At 37.7% G+C, this 15854-nt stretch overlaps 1 protein-coding gene across 4 annotated transcripts in view; it reads left to right on the forward strand.

Annotated features, from left to right (window-relative positions):
• LOC101893203 (dnaJ homolog subfamily C member 5 homolog) overlaps positions 1–15854 on the forward strand; it is a 45846-nt gene that overhangs the window by 8761 nt on the left and 21231 nt on the right. For all 4 annotated transcript variants that reach the window (XM_059129076.1, XM_059129077.1, XM_020036645.2 and 1 more), the window contains exons 2-4: positions 14158–14296; positions 14363–14515; positions 14597–14728. In XM_059129076.1, coding sequence (XP_058985059.1) covers positions 14158–14296; positions 14363–14515; positions 14597–14728 — 424 coding nt within the window. The remainder of the gene's footprint in view (positions 1–14157; positions 14297–14362; positions 14516–14596; positions 14729–15854) is intronic.

The raw sequence follows: 15854 nt of genomic DNA on the forward strand, positions 1-15854 counted from the left end.
TTTATGATTGCAGCCTTTGGAAGTAACCGAATCTTTAAGATTGGAGTTGAGGTTACAACTAGCTTCAGAAAATAACACGAGCACAAGTGAGAGTTATACAGCCGTATAAAAAGAAGACCAGCTTTGAGAAAAAAGTCGAAGGTTTTAGCTCGGTTAGTGTCAGGATGTTGGAGTAATATTCAAAAGCGAAACTTGAAAAAAATCCGTGAATATTGTAGCTAAAATCATCAAAATACCGAAGATCGGGAGGTACCATCATATGGGGGCTATACGAATGCGTGGACCTGCACAGATAATTTTCTGTCTTAAGCTGTAGAATTCATTGCGAACTTCAAATACCAAATTTGAAACAATTCCAGTGAATAATGTCGCTAAAATCATAAAAATGCCGAATATTGGGAGTTGGCGTTATATAGAGGCTACATGAAGAAGTGGACCTGCACAGACAATTTTCTGCCATAGGCTGTAGTATCCATTACGAACTTCAAATACAAAATTTGAAACATTTCCGGTGAATAATGTCGCTAAAATCATCAAAGTCTCGAATATCGGGAGGTGCCGTTATATGGGGGCTATATGAAGACGTTGACCTGCACATACAATTTTCCGTCATAGGCTGCAGTATCTATAACAAACTTCAAATAACAAATTTGAAACAATTCCGGGGAATAATGTCGACAAAATCATCAAACTACCGGATATCGGGAGGTACTCTTATATGGGGGCTATACGAAGACGTGGACCTGCACAGACAATTTTCTGTCTTAGGCTGTAATATTCATTACGAACTTCTAATATCAAACTTGACACGATTCCGGTGAATAATGTCACTAAAATCATCAAAATACCGAATATCGGGGGGCATCATTATATGGGGGCTATACGAAGACGTTGACCTGCACAGACAATTTTCTGTCATAGGCTGTAGTATCCATTACCAACTTCTAATATCAAACTTGACACAATTCCGGTAAATAATGTCGCTAAAATCATGATAATACCGAATATCGGGATGTGTATGTATTCCGAAAGTTAATTCATAATTCTGCCATTGAAGTTGTTTCTTTTTCTCCTTTTTTGCACCAAAAAAGGTGTATTTATTTGGCATTTCGATTCCCCTTTGTGATGTGAACATGTGAACACCTTTCACGTAAAGTTGTTGTGACGTTGGACTGGCTGGCCTATGGCATTAATGTTGATTGGTTGCGTGGTGTAGTGTAGCTACCATTAACTGGCATTCATTCCACCTGCCCTGGCTGCCTGTGTATGTACTCTGTTTTTATTTATAATTCTTTGAATTTTCACATTTAGTTAACTGCTGCGTATGTCCGTCACCCCGCTTTAAACTGAGCCATAGGTACATCCAACCACAACCTAACTGCCCACCCACCTTCCACCCACTATAAATAGCAGCCAACAAGTAAAAGCAACATTGTGCTTTTCTTTTACTTTCTTTGCATTCATTCGGCTGTGGTTACTTTAAGCGGCAGCAGCAGCACGACAACCATATTGAGGCTAAAAATGTTAATGTCAAAATATGAATTGTGCAGTGGAAGAGAATACACTTTTTCTTATGATACTGCTTCAGGATCCAACAAGCTCTGTTCCTCTACAAGGAAGAATGTGATTTTGTTTTTCTTTTTTGAGTTTTTCAAGTCATAAAAATATGTTGTGCTTAATTGTGTGTGCATTTTTAGGGAAATTATTTCAAAACTCGTCGTCATCATCATCATCGCCGTCGTATAGCCTTCCAAGAAATTTTATACAAAAGGACATGGGATTAATTATTCTTGGAATCTGGTTCATAGAAAATTCAAGTGTAATTGTCCTTATTTGTGCCTGCCTGACTGACATAATTATATTAAGTTTGAAAAGGATTACATTTCAAATAAAAGTTTTGAGCAATTTCTTTAGCATTTGTTAAGGGGTTATAATTATGACTACACTGAGTTTGAGTTAGGTTTGGAAGAGGATACATTGTAATTAATTGACACATTGAAATATTTTTGAATAAATGTTTGAAATTGTCAACCAAAGTAAAATGAAGGTAATACTTAAAATAAGTCGGTTATGCCGACACATGTATTCCGGCAGACTTGAGTTATGAATCTTCAAACGGTTGACCCTCTATGGGGGAGGTTCCGAAGCAATTGACCAATTCTTATCTCACCTAAGACTGATAAAAAATTACAATGCGCGACTACTTTCTATACTTTATATGAGACATTTTCAACATTTTGGAAAATTTGGAAATATGTGTGAGGTAACAGATATAGCGGATCGAAATATTCCCTTTTCATACTTCATCTAAAACAGATAAAAATATTGGTATTTGCAAAATTTGAAGTAAATCGAATATTTATATTCAATTTGATGCGAAATCAAAAATTTCGATGAATTACATATTCATAGCAGATTTCTGATTAAGAAAAATATTTAGATATAGCAGGTTGTAAAGAATCGTCGACTTGTTTCGCAAGTTATGACATATAGAGGTATTGGAAATTGTAACTCTTTGTGGGTAAGGTACCAGAAGTGGTTCGCAGATAAACGGGGTGAGATGAGAAAAACTGCAACTAACTTCAGGCTGCTGACATTTCTAAGCCACTCGTCCGACAGCTGTTAAAATTGTCCCAGTGATAGCTCATTATACAGTTTACAAGCGTACAAAAGCATTTTGGTGAGTATTTTTTCCAGAAAAAAAGTTATTCGTGATGGAATTCAAGCGTGATAGTGTGATTTCTTTATATTTGGCTGGAAAACCATAAGTGGTTATCGTTAGGGAACTCCAGCATTTAAATGTGAATAAATCTTGTGTGTCTCGTACCATCTCTCGTTTCCGTGATGCTGGTAGCGTAGCACGACGTCAAGGAAGTGGACGGGAGAAAACAGCAACATCAGCAGAAATGGTTCGAAAAGTAAAGAAGCGACTTGATCGAAACCCTCGTAGCTATGGCCGAAGAATGGCTCGTGAGCTGAACACATCGAAATATTCCATTCGGCAAATATTGAAAAATGAGCTCGGGCTAAAGCCATTGAAATTCCAAAAAGTGCAAGAACTTACACCGCAACAGAAAAAAAACAGACTAAAAAACGAGCAAAGAGTTGCTTTGCTTGGCCGAAAGTGGGGAAATGCCAAATTTGATTTTCTCCGATGAGAAAAAATTCGTTGTCCAGCAGTTTGTAAACAAACAAAATTATCGTGTTTATTTGCCAAAGAGGTCAGTTGAAAATGTGTGGCCACTAGAATTCAAGCGCCGACCATGGTGATGGTGTGGGCCGCCATAACAGCCAATGGTCGCTCTCCGCTCGCATAAATTGACCGTGACATCAGAATAAATGCCGAATATTATAGCGAAAATATTCTGGAGGGTATAATAAAACTTTGGACACGCAAACATTTTGGCAGCAGACCTTGGATATTCCAACAGGACTCAGCACCATCGCACTCAGCACGCGCCACCCAAGAATGGTTACAAAATGAGGTTCCTCGCTTCATTTCCAGCGCACAATGGTTCGTATTAATCGACCGTGGCATCAGAGTAAATGCCGAATATTATCGCGAAAATATTCTGGAGGGTGTATTAAAGCCTTGGGCACTCAAACATTTTGGCCGCAGACCTTGGATATTCCAACAGAACGCAGCACCATCGCACTCAGCACGCGCCACACAAGAATGGCTACAAAATGAGGTTCCTCGCTTCATTTCCAACGCACAATGACAACCAAAATCTCCGGATACCAATCCGTTGGACTATTGTGTCTGCAGTATTTTGGAAAGCAAGGTTGGCACTAAAAAATATCAAAGTGTCGAACACCTCAAGCAAGCGCTTCGCGGGAATGGGCCAAAATACCTCAGAGTAACATTCGGGTAGCGTGTGACGGTTTCATTGGCCGTTTGAAGGCCATAATTCGTGCTAAAGGTAACCAATTCGAACAAATCTAAAGTTATTCTAAAATTTCAATTTTTTTTCAATTTTCATTCAATAAAAATTGTGGCGTTTGACATTGTTGCAGTTTTTTTATCTCACCATGTAGTATGAAAGTACTTCTGGAGATTTTGCACCTTACTGTTGTGTATTATGCGAGCCGGCCGATACTGGCAAGAGTGTTGTGGTACTTTATTAGTGACGAAACCCAAATAAAAGCTAATTGCCAATTCCTATGACATTTTCACATAACCCATCGTAAATTCTTCTGGTACTCCTTCAGCGGAAATAAATCTGACTTGACTTAGCGCTCTACGCCATTTTCACAGGGAGTACTCGTTGAATTGGTGCACCTATTTGAATCAATCACGCTTGCATTGTTAGATGTGACGTATCCTGTAATCCTTTTCCCAGGGTTAGAAAGCGGCTACCCGCTGTCCACATCAGTCGCATTCCTTTAACACCTTCCTGATCTCAGCATAAGAAGGATTTCCCTGGGATAAGAAATTGGCGATTTCAGAGCTTGTTAAATAGGGCGATCTGTTTTACTATATATATATATATTTATATAATGCCCATATCAAAGGAAATATTTGGTCATATTTTGTATAAAAAACCCCCTTTTTTCACATTTAATTATTTGTTTATCAATTTTTAATAATAATGTGCAGATTCTTAACGAATATTTCTAAACAAAAATTGAAGAAATCCTTTCCCTCATTACAGTGACCAATTGCAGTATCGCACCGACATTGTTTTCTTATCAATATGTTCTGATAATGTTTATGTTTGATAAAGATAAGATTATAACACCAAATTAAAAAAATAATAATAACAAATTTCCGAACATTGACTCTTGTCCGGAAATAGTAAAAGTTATTAATTTTTGGGGAAAATTAAATTGGAAACGATATTTAAAACTATAGCTGATAGTGCTAGGAATTGAAAGAAAACCCCCCAAAAAATACCGAAAATCAGAAGGCATCCTTCCTTATATAGGAGCTATGTTAAATAGTGGACCTGTATCATACAATTTTTTGAGCAGCAGAATATTATCTAATCCTAAAAGTTCAATCTAATTTCGTTGCAAATTATGGGCCCATAACAATGGTCTGGGAGTAAACCCTGCGATGACCTAATTAGGGCAATTCCCAAGAAAGCGTAACGAGGATAAGTTCTAGCTTTGTACGTGTTCTGATCTACGAGTACCTCGTTTAGCGGCAAGCGATTAAGGGCAGATCGTTTATGTTCACGTTAACTAACCCTGCAGAGGGCCACACTCTTTGATCTGCATTGAATGTGATGTGAAATTTCCAGCCAATTGTATCTTTTGGCTCAGTCTCGACCAAGGAGTGTGCTTAAGCTATGAAAAGCGGAACGATGGCACTTTTTCCTAGGTTCGGGTGATAAAATTTATGAATACCTGTCCACATTTTTATACCCTACACCACACTGTGGTAAGGGTTGTATGTATTTGTACATTTATTTGTAACAGGCAAAAGGAAACGAGACAGTAGACCCATAGTTCCTTTTGAAGATCTGCATAGAATCACATTCTAAGTCGATTTATGCATGTCCGTCCGTCCGCCTGTCCTCGTATTTTTGAAAACAAAGTACCAGTCGCATTTATTACCCGATCCAGATGAAATTTTGCAGGTGTTATTTGTTTGGCCCAAGGACGAGAACCCTTTTGAAATTGGAGATAATCGGGTGAGATGAAAAAACCGCAACAAAGTCAAACGCCCTAATTTTTACATTTTTTTTTAATTTTATTGAAACAGAAAATAAAATGAAAGCGAAAAATGTCGAAAATAGCATCATATTTTAGAATAAGTTCAGATTTGTTCGAATTGGTTACCTTTGGCACGAATTATGGCCTTCAATCGGCCAATGACACCGTCACACGCTGCCCAAATGTTGCTTTGCGGTATTTTGGCCCATTCCCGGCGAAGCGCTTGCTTGAGGTGATCGACACTTTGGTATTTTTTTAGTGCCAGCCTTGCTTTCCAAAATACTCCAGACACAATAGTCCAACGGATTGGTATCCGGAGATTTTGGTGGTCATTCTGCGCTGGAAATTAAGCTAGGAACTTAATTTTGTAAACATTCTTGGGTGGCGCGTGCTGAGTGTGATGGTGCTGAGTCCTGTTGGAATGTCCATGGTCTGCGGCCAAAATGTTTGCTTGCCCAAGGCTTTAATATACCCTCCAGAATATTTTCGCGATAATATTCGGCATTTATTCTGATGTCACGGTCGATAAATACAAGCGGTGAGCGACCATCGGCTGTTATGGCAGCCCATACCATCACCATGGCCGGCGCTTGAGTTCCGGTGGCCGGCCAACCGAAGTTGCACATGGTCAGCTAACCTCTTTGGCAAGTAAACACGATCATTTTGTTTATTTACGAACTGCTGGACAACGAATGTTTTCTCGTCGGAGAAAACCAAATTCGGCAGTTCACCACTTTCAGCCAAGCGAAGCATCTCTTTAGATCTTTTGAGTCTATTTTCTTTCTGTTGCGGTGTAAGTTCTTGCACATTTTGGAATTTCAATGGCTTTATCCCGAGCACATTTTTCAATATTTTCCGAATGGAATATTGCGATATATTCATCTCACGAGCCATTTTTCGGCCACTGCGACGCGGATTTCGATAAAATCGCTTCTTTACTTTTCGAACCATTTCTGCTAATATTGCTGATTTCTTCCGTCCACTTCATTGACGTCGGATAACCAGCGATGGTATGAGACACAAAAGATTTATTTATATTTAAATGCTGGCGTGCTCTAACGATAGCCACTTGTGGTTTTCCATCCAAATATAAAGAAATCACATTATCACGCTTGAATTCCATCACGAATAACTTTTTTTCTGGGAAATTCTGACCAAAATGCTTTTGCAGGCTTGTATACAATATAATGAGCTGTCACTGGAGTAATTTTAACAGCTGTCGGACGAGTGGCTTTGAAATGACAGCAGTCTGAAGTTGGTTGCAGTTTTTTCTTCTCACCCTGTATATATTGATATTTATGCGGCCCTTAAAGCTATCAATTCATATGACATTAAATCGAGAGGTCCACTATATTCTTCTCTTCTCCTCTTGGAAATATGTGTCCCAGCCCTTATTAATAAAATGATTGATGAATGGATATTACCAGCCGCTTGATCTAACTATTGGTGAGTCTATCAACCCCCGGTAAGATCGTCTATTTTAAGAAGGCTTCATTGTAGAAGCTGGCAGAATATAACACTTGGAAACACTTGCAAGTGATCTTAGGCCACCTGATTGTAATCTAGTGAAGAAGAACCTGCTGCCTTCTATCAATGGTAGGTTAGATCTAAGAAGCGCGATAGGCATATAGTGAGATATAAGAATCGCGATACATATATAGCCTGACTGGTTGAAGAGGAAGAAGATGGTGGAGATGATTTAGGCAAGGCTATTTAGTAGGAGCATGATATAAACTCGTAACACACTTCTCGAACTTAGATCCCAACATTATCTATAGGTTTTGCTAAAAACATCCCCTGGCACCCCAATACGACATCTTTGCAAAATTTTCCATCCAACTTTAAATATTCTTCATAGGATGAATGTGTGAAACAGCTGTAGAATCCTGTGTAGCTGCGCATTCTTAAATCAAACCAAATATTTTCTTGAAATATATTCCACCTATTAAAGATCTTCTATATGTATGTAGATTCAACTGTAGATGATTTTTGACAAAGTTTCTATGTGAAGAAGGCCTGTAGAAAATCCTCCCTCTGCTACTTCCCTTTTATTGGCATTTCAAAGTTGGACGACAACAATGTGATGACTGCATCCCTTTGTCGGACAATGTGTCATTTACTCCAATTAAGTTAAGGCGTTTATATATTTAGCCAAACCATTTTTTATGTGCGTTAGTTTGTCTTTGCCCATTGGAGTCTCTTTTGCCTTGCCAACTATCCCACAATGTTGTTTTTGCTTTTCGCCACATTTTCATATTCTTTTGGAATCAATTTGGTTTCTCTGTGTTTGTTTGGCTCGATGCCGAATGGCTGCCATGGAGCTCTACTAAGTTTTGCCATGTAGGTCGTAAAATATTATTTTCTCTTCTTCTCTGAATTTTACAACAAAATTTATGGCTTCAAACTAAATTCAAGGATTTTCAGTTATAAAGGAGAAGGAGGAGGAGATTTCAGCTAAACTTTGCTAGAATAAAAATATTAAATTTATCAATAACTGAACTCTCGTTGTCATCTCTAAGTCTGGTGGTTTATTGAATGTCTGATATGATTAATGATTTTTTTAATTTTTAAATATTTGTCGTGTCTACAGAACAAATTATTTTCCCCCCGTCCCCACCATCTACATTTCCCATAAATTTGCCAATAATTTTAGCACATGCAAAACCTTTAGGGAATCCCCGACCTCGTATTTTATTTGTTATGAATGCGGAATGTTTGCGCTACACCTAGCGACAACAACGGCGGCAATGTTGACGATGTCGATGACGACGATAACAATCGTATCTACAAATATATTCTAACATTTTCATTCACACACACTCACACTCTCACTCACAGCTGACCATGTGAGAGAGCTTAAATTATCGCCATGACTAGCCTGGCCATATAACCACATACACCCAGAAGATTATATCTATATTTATGTGTGTGTGTGTGTGAGTCTGTATTCGGCTTTGGAGACTACCTATTTGAAAGAATTCCAAATAGGTAATATTTTTGTGTGTTTTAATGAATAGACCATCAAAGGTGGACAGTGTGGGACAAAAGTTGGTACACCTTTTCAGTTTTTATTTAGTCTGTTACAGAACCTGCAAGAATGTACTAGTTTTGCAATTTTCTTCTATTTCATAAAGGGGAAATCGGTTATCATAGTAAAAACTTTTATATCCTTGCATTTCTGGAACAGACCAATTATTATACCCTCCACCATAGATAGTATGGAGCGTATATTAAATTTGTCATTCCGTTTGTAACTCCTCGAAATATTCATAATAGACCCTACAAAGTATATATATATATTCTGGATCATCAAAAAATTTTATGCCTATTTAGCGATGTCCGCCCCTCAGTGGAAATCAATCTAGCTTCCGAACGAATTGAAGTAGATTGATAAAATTTTACTCAAATGTATATTATGTCTGCAGGACTTTTGGTATTGAAAATGGCCATTTAGGTAGGTCCACGTTTTGGTATAGCCCCCATATAACGACACCTCCCGATATTCGGTATTTTGATGATTTTAGCCACATTATTCACCGGAATTATTTTAAATTTGGTAGTTGAAGTTCGTAGAGGGTACTACAGTCTATGAGAAAAAAATTTTTATGCAGGTCCACGTCTTCGTATAACCCCCATATAATGGTACCTCCCTATATTCGGTATTTTGATGATTATGGCGACATTATTCACCGGAATTGTTTTAAATTTGGTATTTGAAATTCCTAATGGATACTAGAGCCTAAGACAGAAAATTGTCTGTGCAGCACCACGTCTTCGTATAGCCCCCATATAATGGTACCTTCCTATTTTTGGTATTTTGATGATTGTGGCGACATTATTCACCGGAATTGTTTTAAATTTGGTATTTGAAGTTCGTGATGGATACTACAGCCTATAACAGAAAATTGTCTGTGCAGGTCTACGTCTTCGTATAGCCTCCATATAACGGCGCTTCCCGATATTCGATATTTTAATGATTTTAGCGACATTACTTATCGGACTTGTTTCAAGTTTGGTATTTGAAGTTCGTAATGAATACTACAGCCTATGACAGAAAATTGTCTGTGCAGGTCCACTTCTTCGTATAGCACCCACATAACGATTCCTCCCGATATTTGCCATTTTTATGATTTTAGCTACATTATTCACCGGAATTGTTTTAAATTTGGTATTGATGTTCGTAATGATACTAGACCCAAAGACAGAAAATTGTCTGTACAGGTCCACGTCTTCGTATAGCCCCCATATAACGGTACCTCCCGATATTCGGTATTTTGATGATTTTAGTGACATTATTCACCGGAATTGTTTCAAATTTGGCATTTGAAGTTCGCAATGGATACTACAGCCTATGACAAAAAACTGTCTGTGCTGGTCCACGTCTTCGTATAGCCCCCATATAACGCCAACTCCCGATATTTAGTATTTTGATGATTTTAGCGACATTATTCAACGGATTTTTTTCAAATTTGGTATTTGAAGTTCATAATGGATACTACAGCCTATGACAGAAAATTGTCTGTGCATCTTCACGTCTTCGTATGGCCCCCATATAAAGGCACCTCCCTATTTTCGGTAATTTGATGATTTTAGCGACATTATTCAGCGGAATTGTTTCAAATTTGGTACTTTAAGTTTGTAATGGATACTGCAGCCTATGACAGAATACATATAGGCCTCATATAATGGTACCTGCCGATATTTGGTATTTCAATGACTTTTGCGATATTATTCATTCGCTGGAAATGAAGCGAGAAACCTCATTTTGTAACCATTTTTGGGTGGCGTGTGTTGAGGGCGATGGTGATGAGTCCTGTTGGAATGTCCAATGTCTGCGGCCAAAATGTTTGCGTGCCCAAGGCTTTAATACACCCTCCAGAATATTTTCACGATAATATTCGGCATTTATTCCGATGCCACGGTCGATTAATACGAGCGGAGAACGACCATCGGCTGTTATGGCGGCCCACACCATCACCATGGCCGGCGCTTGAGTTCTGGTGGTCAACCGAAGGTGCACATTTTCAGCTGACCTCTTTGGCAAGTAAACACGCTCATTTTTTTTGTTTACAAACTGCTGGACAACGAATGTTTTCTCATCGGAGGAAACCAAATTCGACAGTTCACCACCTTCGGCCAAGCGAATTAACTCTTTAGCTCTTTTGAGTCTATTTTCTTTCTGTTGCGGTGTAAGTTCTTCCACTTTTTAGCATTTCAATGGCTTTACCCCGAGCTCAGTTTTCAATATTTGCCGAAAGGTATATTGCGATATGTTCAACTCTCACAAGCCATTTTTCGGTCACTGCGTCGCGTATTCACATTTAAATGCTGGAGTGCTCTAACGATAGTCACTTGTGGTTTTCCAGCAAAAATATAAAGAAATCACACTATCAACCTTGAATTCTACCACGAATAACAGTTTTTTTCTAAAAAGTTCTCACCAAAATGCTTTTGAACGCTTGTAAGAAACATAATGAGCTGTCACTGGAATAATTTGAACAGCTGTCGGACTAGCTTGTTGCAGATTTTTCATCTCATCCTGTATATACTTTGTGGGGTCTAAAATGTAGTTTTCCTCCATACTATGGTAAAGGGTATAATAAACCAAACCCTGGTCAGACAAGGAACTTTTCTCCAATCTTTTCATATTCCATTAGACACATCCTGTATCGATAATATTCCATATAATATCGGGCCACATCTTTTCGCCGCTCTCTAATGTTATAAACCAACAAATCACAATTATAAACCAATTTAATATTTTCCAAACACGACACAATACCTTTACAACATTTAAATGCTTTTGTTTAAGCAAGCCAAGGAGGAAAACGAACGGATACCTTGTTGACATTGAAATCCAAACGGCGTTATTCGTTTTCACATGACTTTCTATTTGTACAGTGCCTAATGTGCAGTTTCTTTGGATAAATTTGTTGTTGCTGATGATGGGTTGAGGTTTTGGATGAATGGTGGTGGCCTTGTGATGATGTTATCTTACTAGAACACGATATGGAGGGTAGCTGTTCATAGAATGAGAAGAACAAAAAAAAAAAGAAATAGGTCACCCAAAGGTGGTAATGGATATGTGATTTATTGCTAGACGGTGGCGGCGACCTTCCAGGGAGTGGAGAAGATACGTACGTTACTTTCTTTTCTTGATTTGGAAAGGAGAGATCCTTTGAAGGAATGGAAGATATCGATTTATTTTAATTAGGTTTTAATGGTTTTGTCATTTATTTGTATTCTTTGGTGTCACTAATTAAGATTGGTTATATTTTCAGATACAAGTTAATCAGAAGCCATAATTTATTTGTAACCAAAATCTATCAAAGCTTTTAATTTGAAAATGTGTATTCCAAGAATCCAAAAAGAACGTGGAAGAGGTTTTGTATGATTCTCTCGAATCCCATTGTTGCTTTTGCCGACAGATGTATACCCCCAGCCTTGACTTATGATTATTCAAACTGTTAACTGTTTATGGGAGAAGTTCCGAAGCAGTTGGCTTATATTGACCTAAGACTGATATAAATATTACAACCTGACAGACTTTGACTATATCGACTACTCCCTGTACTTTACATGAGATATGTGCAAATTTTCGGAAAATATGAAAATATGCGTGAGGCAACAGATATAGCGGAGCAAAGTATTCCATTTTCATACTTCATTTATACATATATAAATATTGGTATGTGCAAAATTAGAAGTATTAGAAGAATATTCCATGCGGCAAATATCGCACAATGGCCACAAAAATCTCCTGATACCAATCCGTTGGACTATTGTGTCTGGAGTATTTTGGAAACCAAGGTTGGCACTAAAAAATACCAAAGTGTCGATCACCTCAAGCGCGTCGCCGGGAATATCGCAGAGCAATATTCGGGCAGCGTGTTACGGTTTAATTGGTCGTTTTACGGCCATAATTCGTGCCAAAGGTCACCAATATTGGAAATTGTGAACCTTTGTGGACCTTTGAGGTAACAGAAGGGGTTGGCAGTTGTATATCATCTTCACAACAGATCTTGTGTTAGCAAAAATGTTTGTGTGTGGGAATTTTGAGGGGATGGATGCATGGATTTGAATGTTTATTTCGCTTTCTTTGAGCGTGCTGTTTTTCAAGGAGATACCAGAAGAAATGGTGCGATCTCTACCATCTTTATAACAGATCTTGTGTTGATGAAAATATTGCGATGTATCAAGTCTGAATGGAATCGGACGTTATTTTCGCGTTTTATGAACTTCATGGATTCCCAAAATGTTGACCCTTTTTTGGGGGAGGTACCAGAAGGAGTGAATCGATATAACCCAATTTTACTCCAGACCTAGGGTTAATAAAATTATTGTGATGTGTGTAATTTGAAGAGAACCTGGTGAATATTTCGGAATTTATGACCGTTTTGGTTATTCAAAAGGTTGACCCTTTGTGGGGGAGGTACCAGAAGCAACAGTCCGACCTCCACCATCTTTCTAACAAATCTTGTGTTGATGGACATATTGAGATGTACCAAGTCAGAATTGAATCGGATGTTTATTTTGTGTTTTATGAATATTGAAAATGTTGATCCTTTGTGGGAAAGGTACCAGAAGGAGTAAACCGATATATTCCAGCTTCACACCAGACTTTGGGTTAATAAAAATATTGTGATGTGTGTTTAATTTGAAGAGAACTGTGGGATTTGGGATTTTATGATCGATTTGGTTATTCAAAATTTTAACGCTTTGTGAGGGATGTATCAGAAGGAATGGTTCAATCTCTATCATCTTTATAACAGATCTTGTGTTGATGGAAATATTGAGATGTGCCGAGTCTGAATGGAATAGGATGTTAATTTCGTGTTTTATGAGCCTTATAAATATTCAAAATTTGGAGCCGTTTTTGGGGGAGGTACCAGAAGGAGTTAACCGATATACTCCATCTTCACACAAGACCTTGGATTAATAAAACGATTGTGATGTGTGTAATTTGAAGACAATCGGACTCTTACGTCACATTTTATAAGAGGCTGAAATATTTAAAATTTTGACCGTTTATGGGGGAGGTACTTAATGGAGTGAACCAATATTGTCCATTTTCTCACCTGGCCTAGCACTGATGCAAATATTAGGATATGTAAAGTTGGAGCAAAATCGGGATATCCTTTCTCTTTCTGTGCAGTAAATTATATACTTAGAAAATGTTGACATTTTGTGGGAGAGGTACCAAAAGGAGTGGACCTATATTGCCCATCTCCGAACTCGATCTAAGTTTGACAATAATATTGCAATGTACCAAGATTGGATCATATTGAATACTCCCTTCCAGAGTTATCGTGCGCACCAGCCAGCCAGACTGATAGACAGATCGCCAAATGTCTTAAATGGATTTGGTCCGTTATTACAATGAGACACGTTTTGGCCGTATCAAATGATATATACCCTCTCTAGCCATATGTCTGAGGGTATAATAACTTTTATTGACACTAAAAAACTAATTTCATTCCATATCTCTCTTTGCAGGACATCGGGTGATTCCCTATATGAAATATTAGGACTTCCTAAAACAGCAACAGCTGAAGATATTAAAAAGACTTATAGAAAACTTGCTTTAAAATACCATCCAGATAAAAACCCAGACAATGTTGATGCTGCCGAAAAGGTAAAGTCGTTGTTATTTTACATTCCACATCAAATTCAAGTTTAAACCCCCTTTTTTCTTTTGCAGTTCAAGGAAGTCAATCGGGCACATTCGATATTAAGCGATCAAACAAAACGTAATATTTATGATAATTATGGTTCATTAGGTCTATATATTGCTGAACAATTTGGTGAAGAAAATGTCAATGCATACTTTGTGGTAACATCGCCAGCGGTGAAGGTAAATTAGCAACGATATACTTCCATGGAAAATAAAAACCAAACTAATTGATTATTTCTTCCATTCACCGCATTTGGCCAGGCCTTGGTTATTTGCTGTACACTCATAACAGGTTGTTGTTGCTGTTGCTGCTGTTGTTGTTGCTGCAACTTCTGTTGTGGCAAATTTAAGCCACCCGCAAATGAATCACACGATCAATATGCCCATCTAAATGTAAGTCTCTAAGAAAATTCCTTTTATCTACATTCCGGAAATCTCTAGTCAATGAGAAACATTGTTGTCATAAGTCTCTGCTGTGAGAAAAAAAAAAAAAAAAACAAGAAAATCAAAATTCTTCCAAAACAATTGAAATGAAAATATGTTTCTGCAAAGCTTCTTTTGTTTTGTGCTTTCGATTTATTTCTTTTCTTTTCGTTTTGTTTTTTTCTAACAACTAACTAACAAACACCCACAGTTCCAAATACCATTTTGAAGTATTATCGCTGTCATCGTCCTCTCTAGGGCAGAGAGAGAAAAAAAAACAAGTAAAATGTTTTCCTTTGCAGACATAAAGGCGCCGCTCTCCTGGCCACCACCTATCACTCAACACGCATTGTGTTTAGAAGAAGGACAATATGTGTGTGGGGTGTGTACGGTTGTGTTGTCATCATGGGCTAGTTAGTTGAGTTTTTTTGTAAGTTAGCCTAGTTGTATTGTAAATATGGATGTAGGACATTTGAATCATAATTATTAGAGAGTTTTTTATTATGATATTGCATTTTTTATGGCATAGAAGTCGACGACACGGATGACAAGATGTTCAAGTTATAAACATGTGGAATTTTTATACCCTACACCAAATAGTGGTAAGGGTATTATGTCTATGTGCATTTGTTTGTAACATGGAGAAGGAATCGAGATGGACCTATAGTTACTTTTGAGGATCTTCATAGAATCACTTTCTGAGTCGATTTGTACAAGTCTGTCCGTCCGTCCATCTGTCCATGTATTCTTGTGAACAAAATAGAGGTTGCATTTATTATACGATTGAGATGAAATTTTCCAAACAATATTTTTGTTTGGCCCTAGGACGAACTCTATTGAAATTGGTGATAATCGGATCAGATTTAGATATAGCTCCCATATTTATTTTAAACTGTTTTCGGGTTAATTGTGCACCAAATGGCCAATATCAGTCCAAATGACGTAAATTTCGGCACATTCTACCGAATTCAGTCAAGAAGCAAGTGCAACAAAATTGGAGAAAATCGTTTCAGATATAGTTATATATGTTTCATACGATTTGGTGTTTAAGGTCCCTCACATTCGTAATATGCATTCGACAACAATTATATTTGGT

The sequence above is a fragment of the Musca domestica genome, unplaced genomic scaffold (assembly GCF_030504385.1).
Source record: "Musca domestica strain aabys unplaced genomic scaffold, Musca_domestica.polishedcontigs.V.1.1 6, whole genome shotgun sequence".
NCBI classification, from domain to species: Eukaryota; Metazoa; Arthropoda; class Insecta; order Diptera; family Muscidae; genus Musca; species Musca domestica.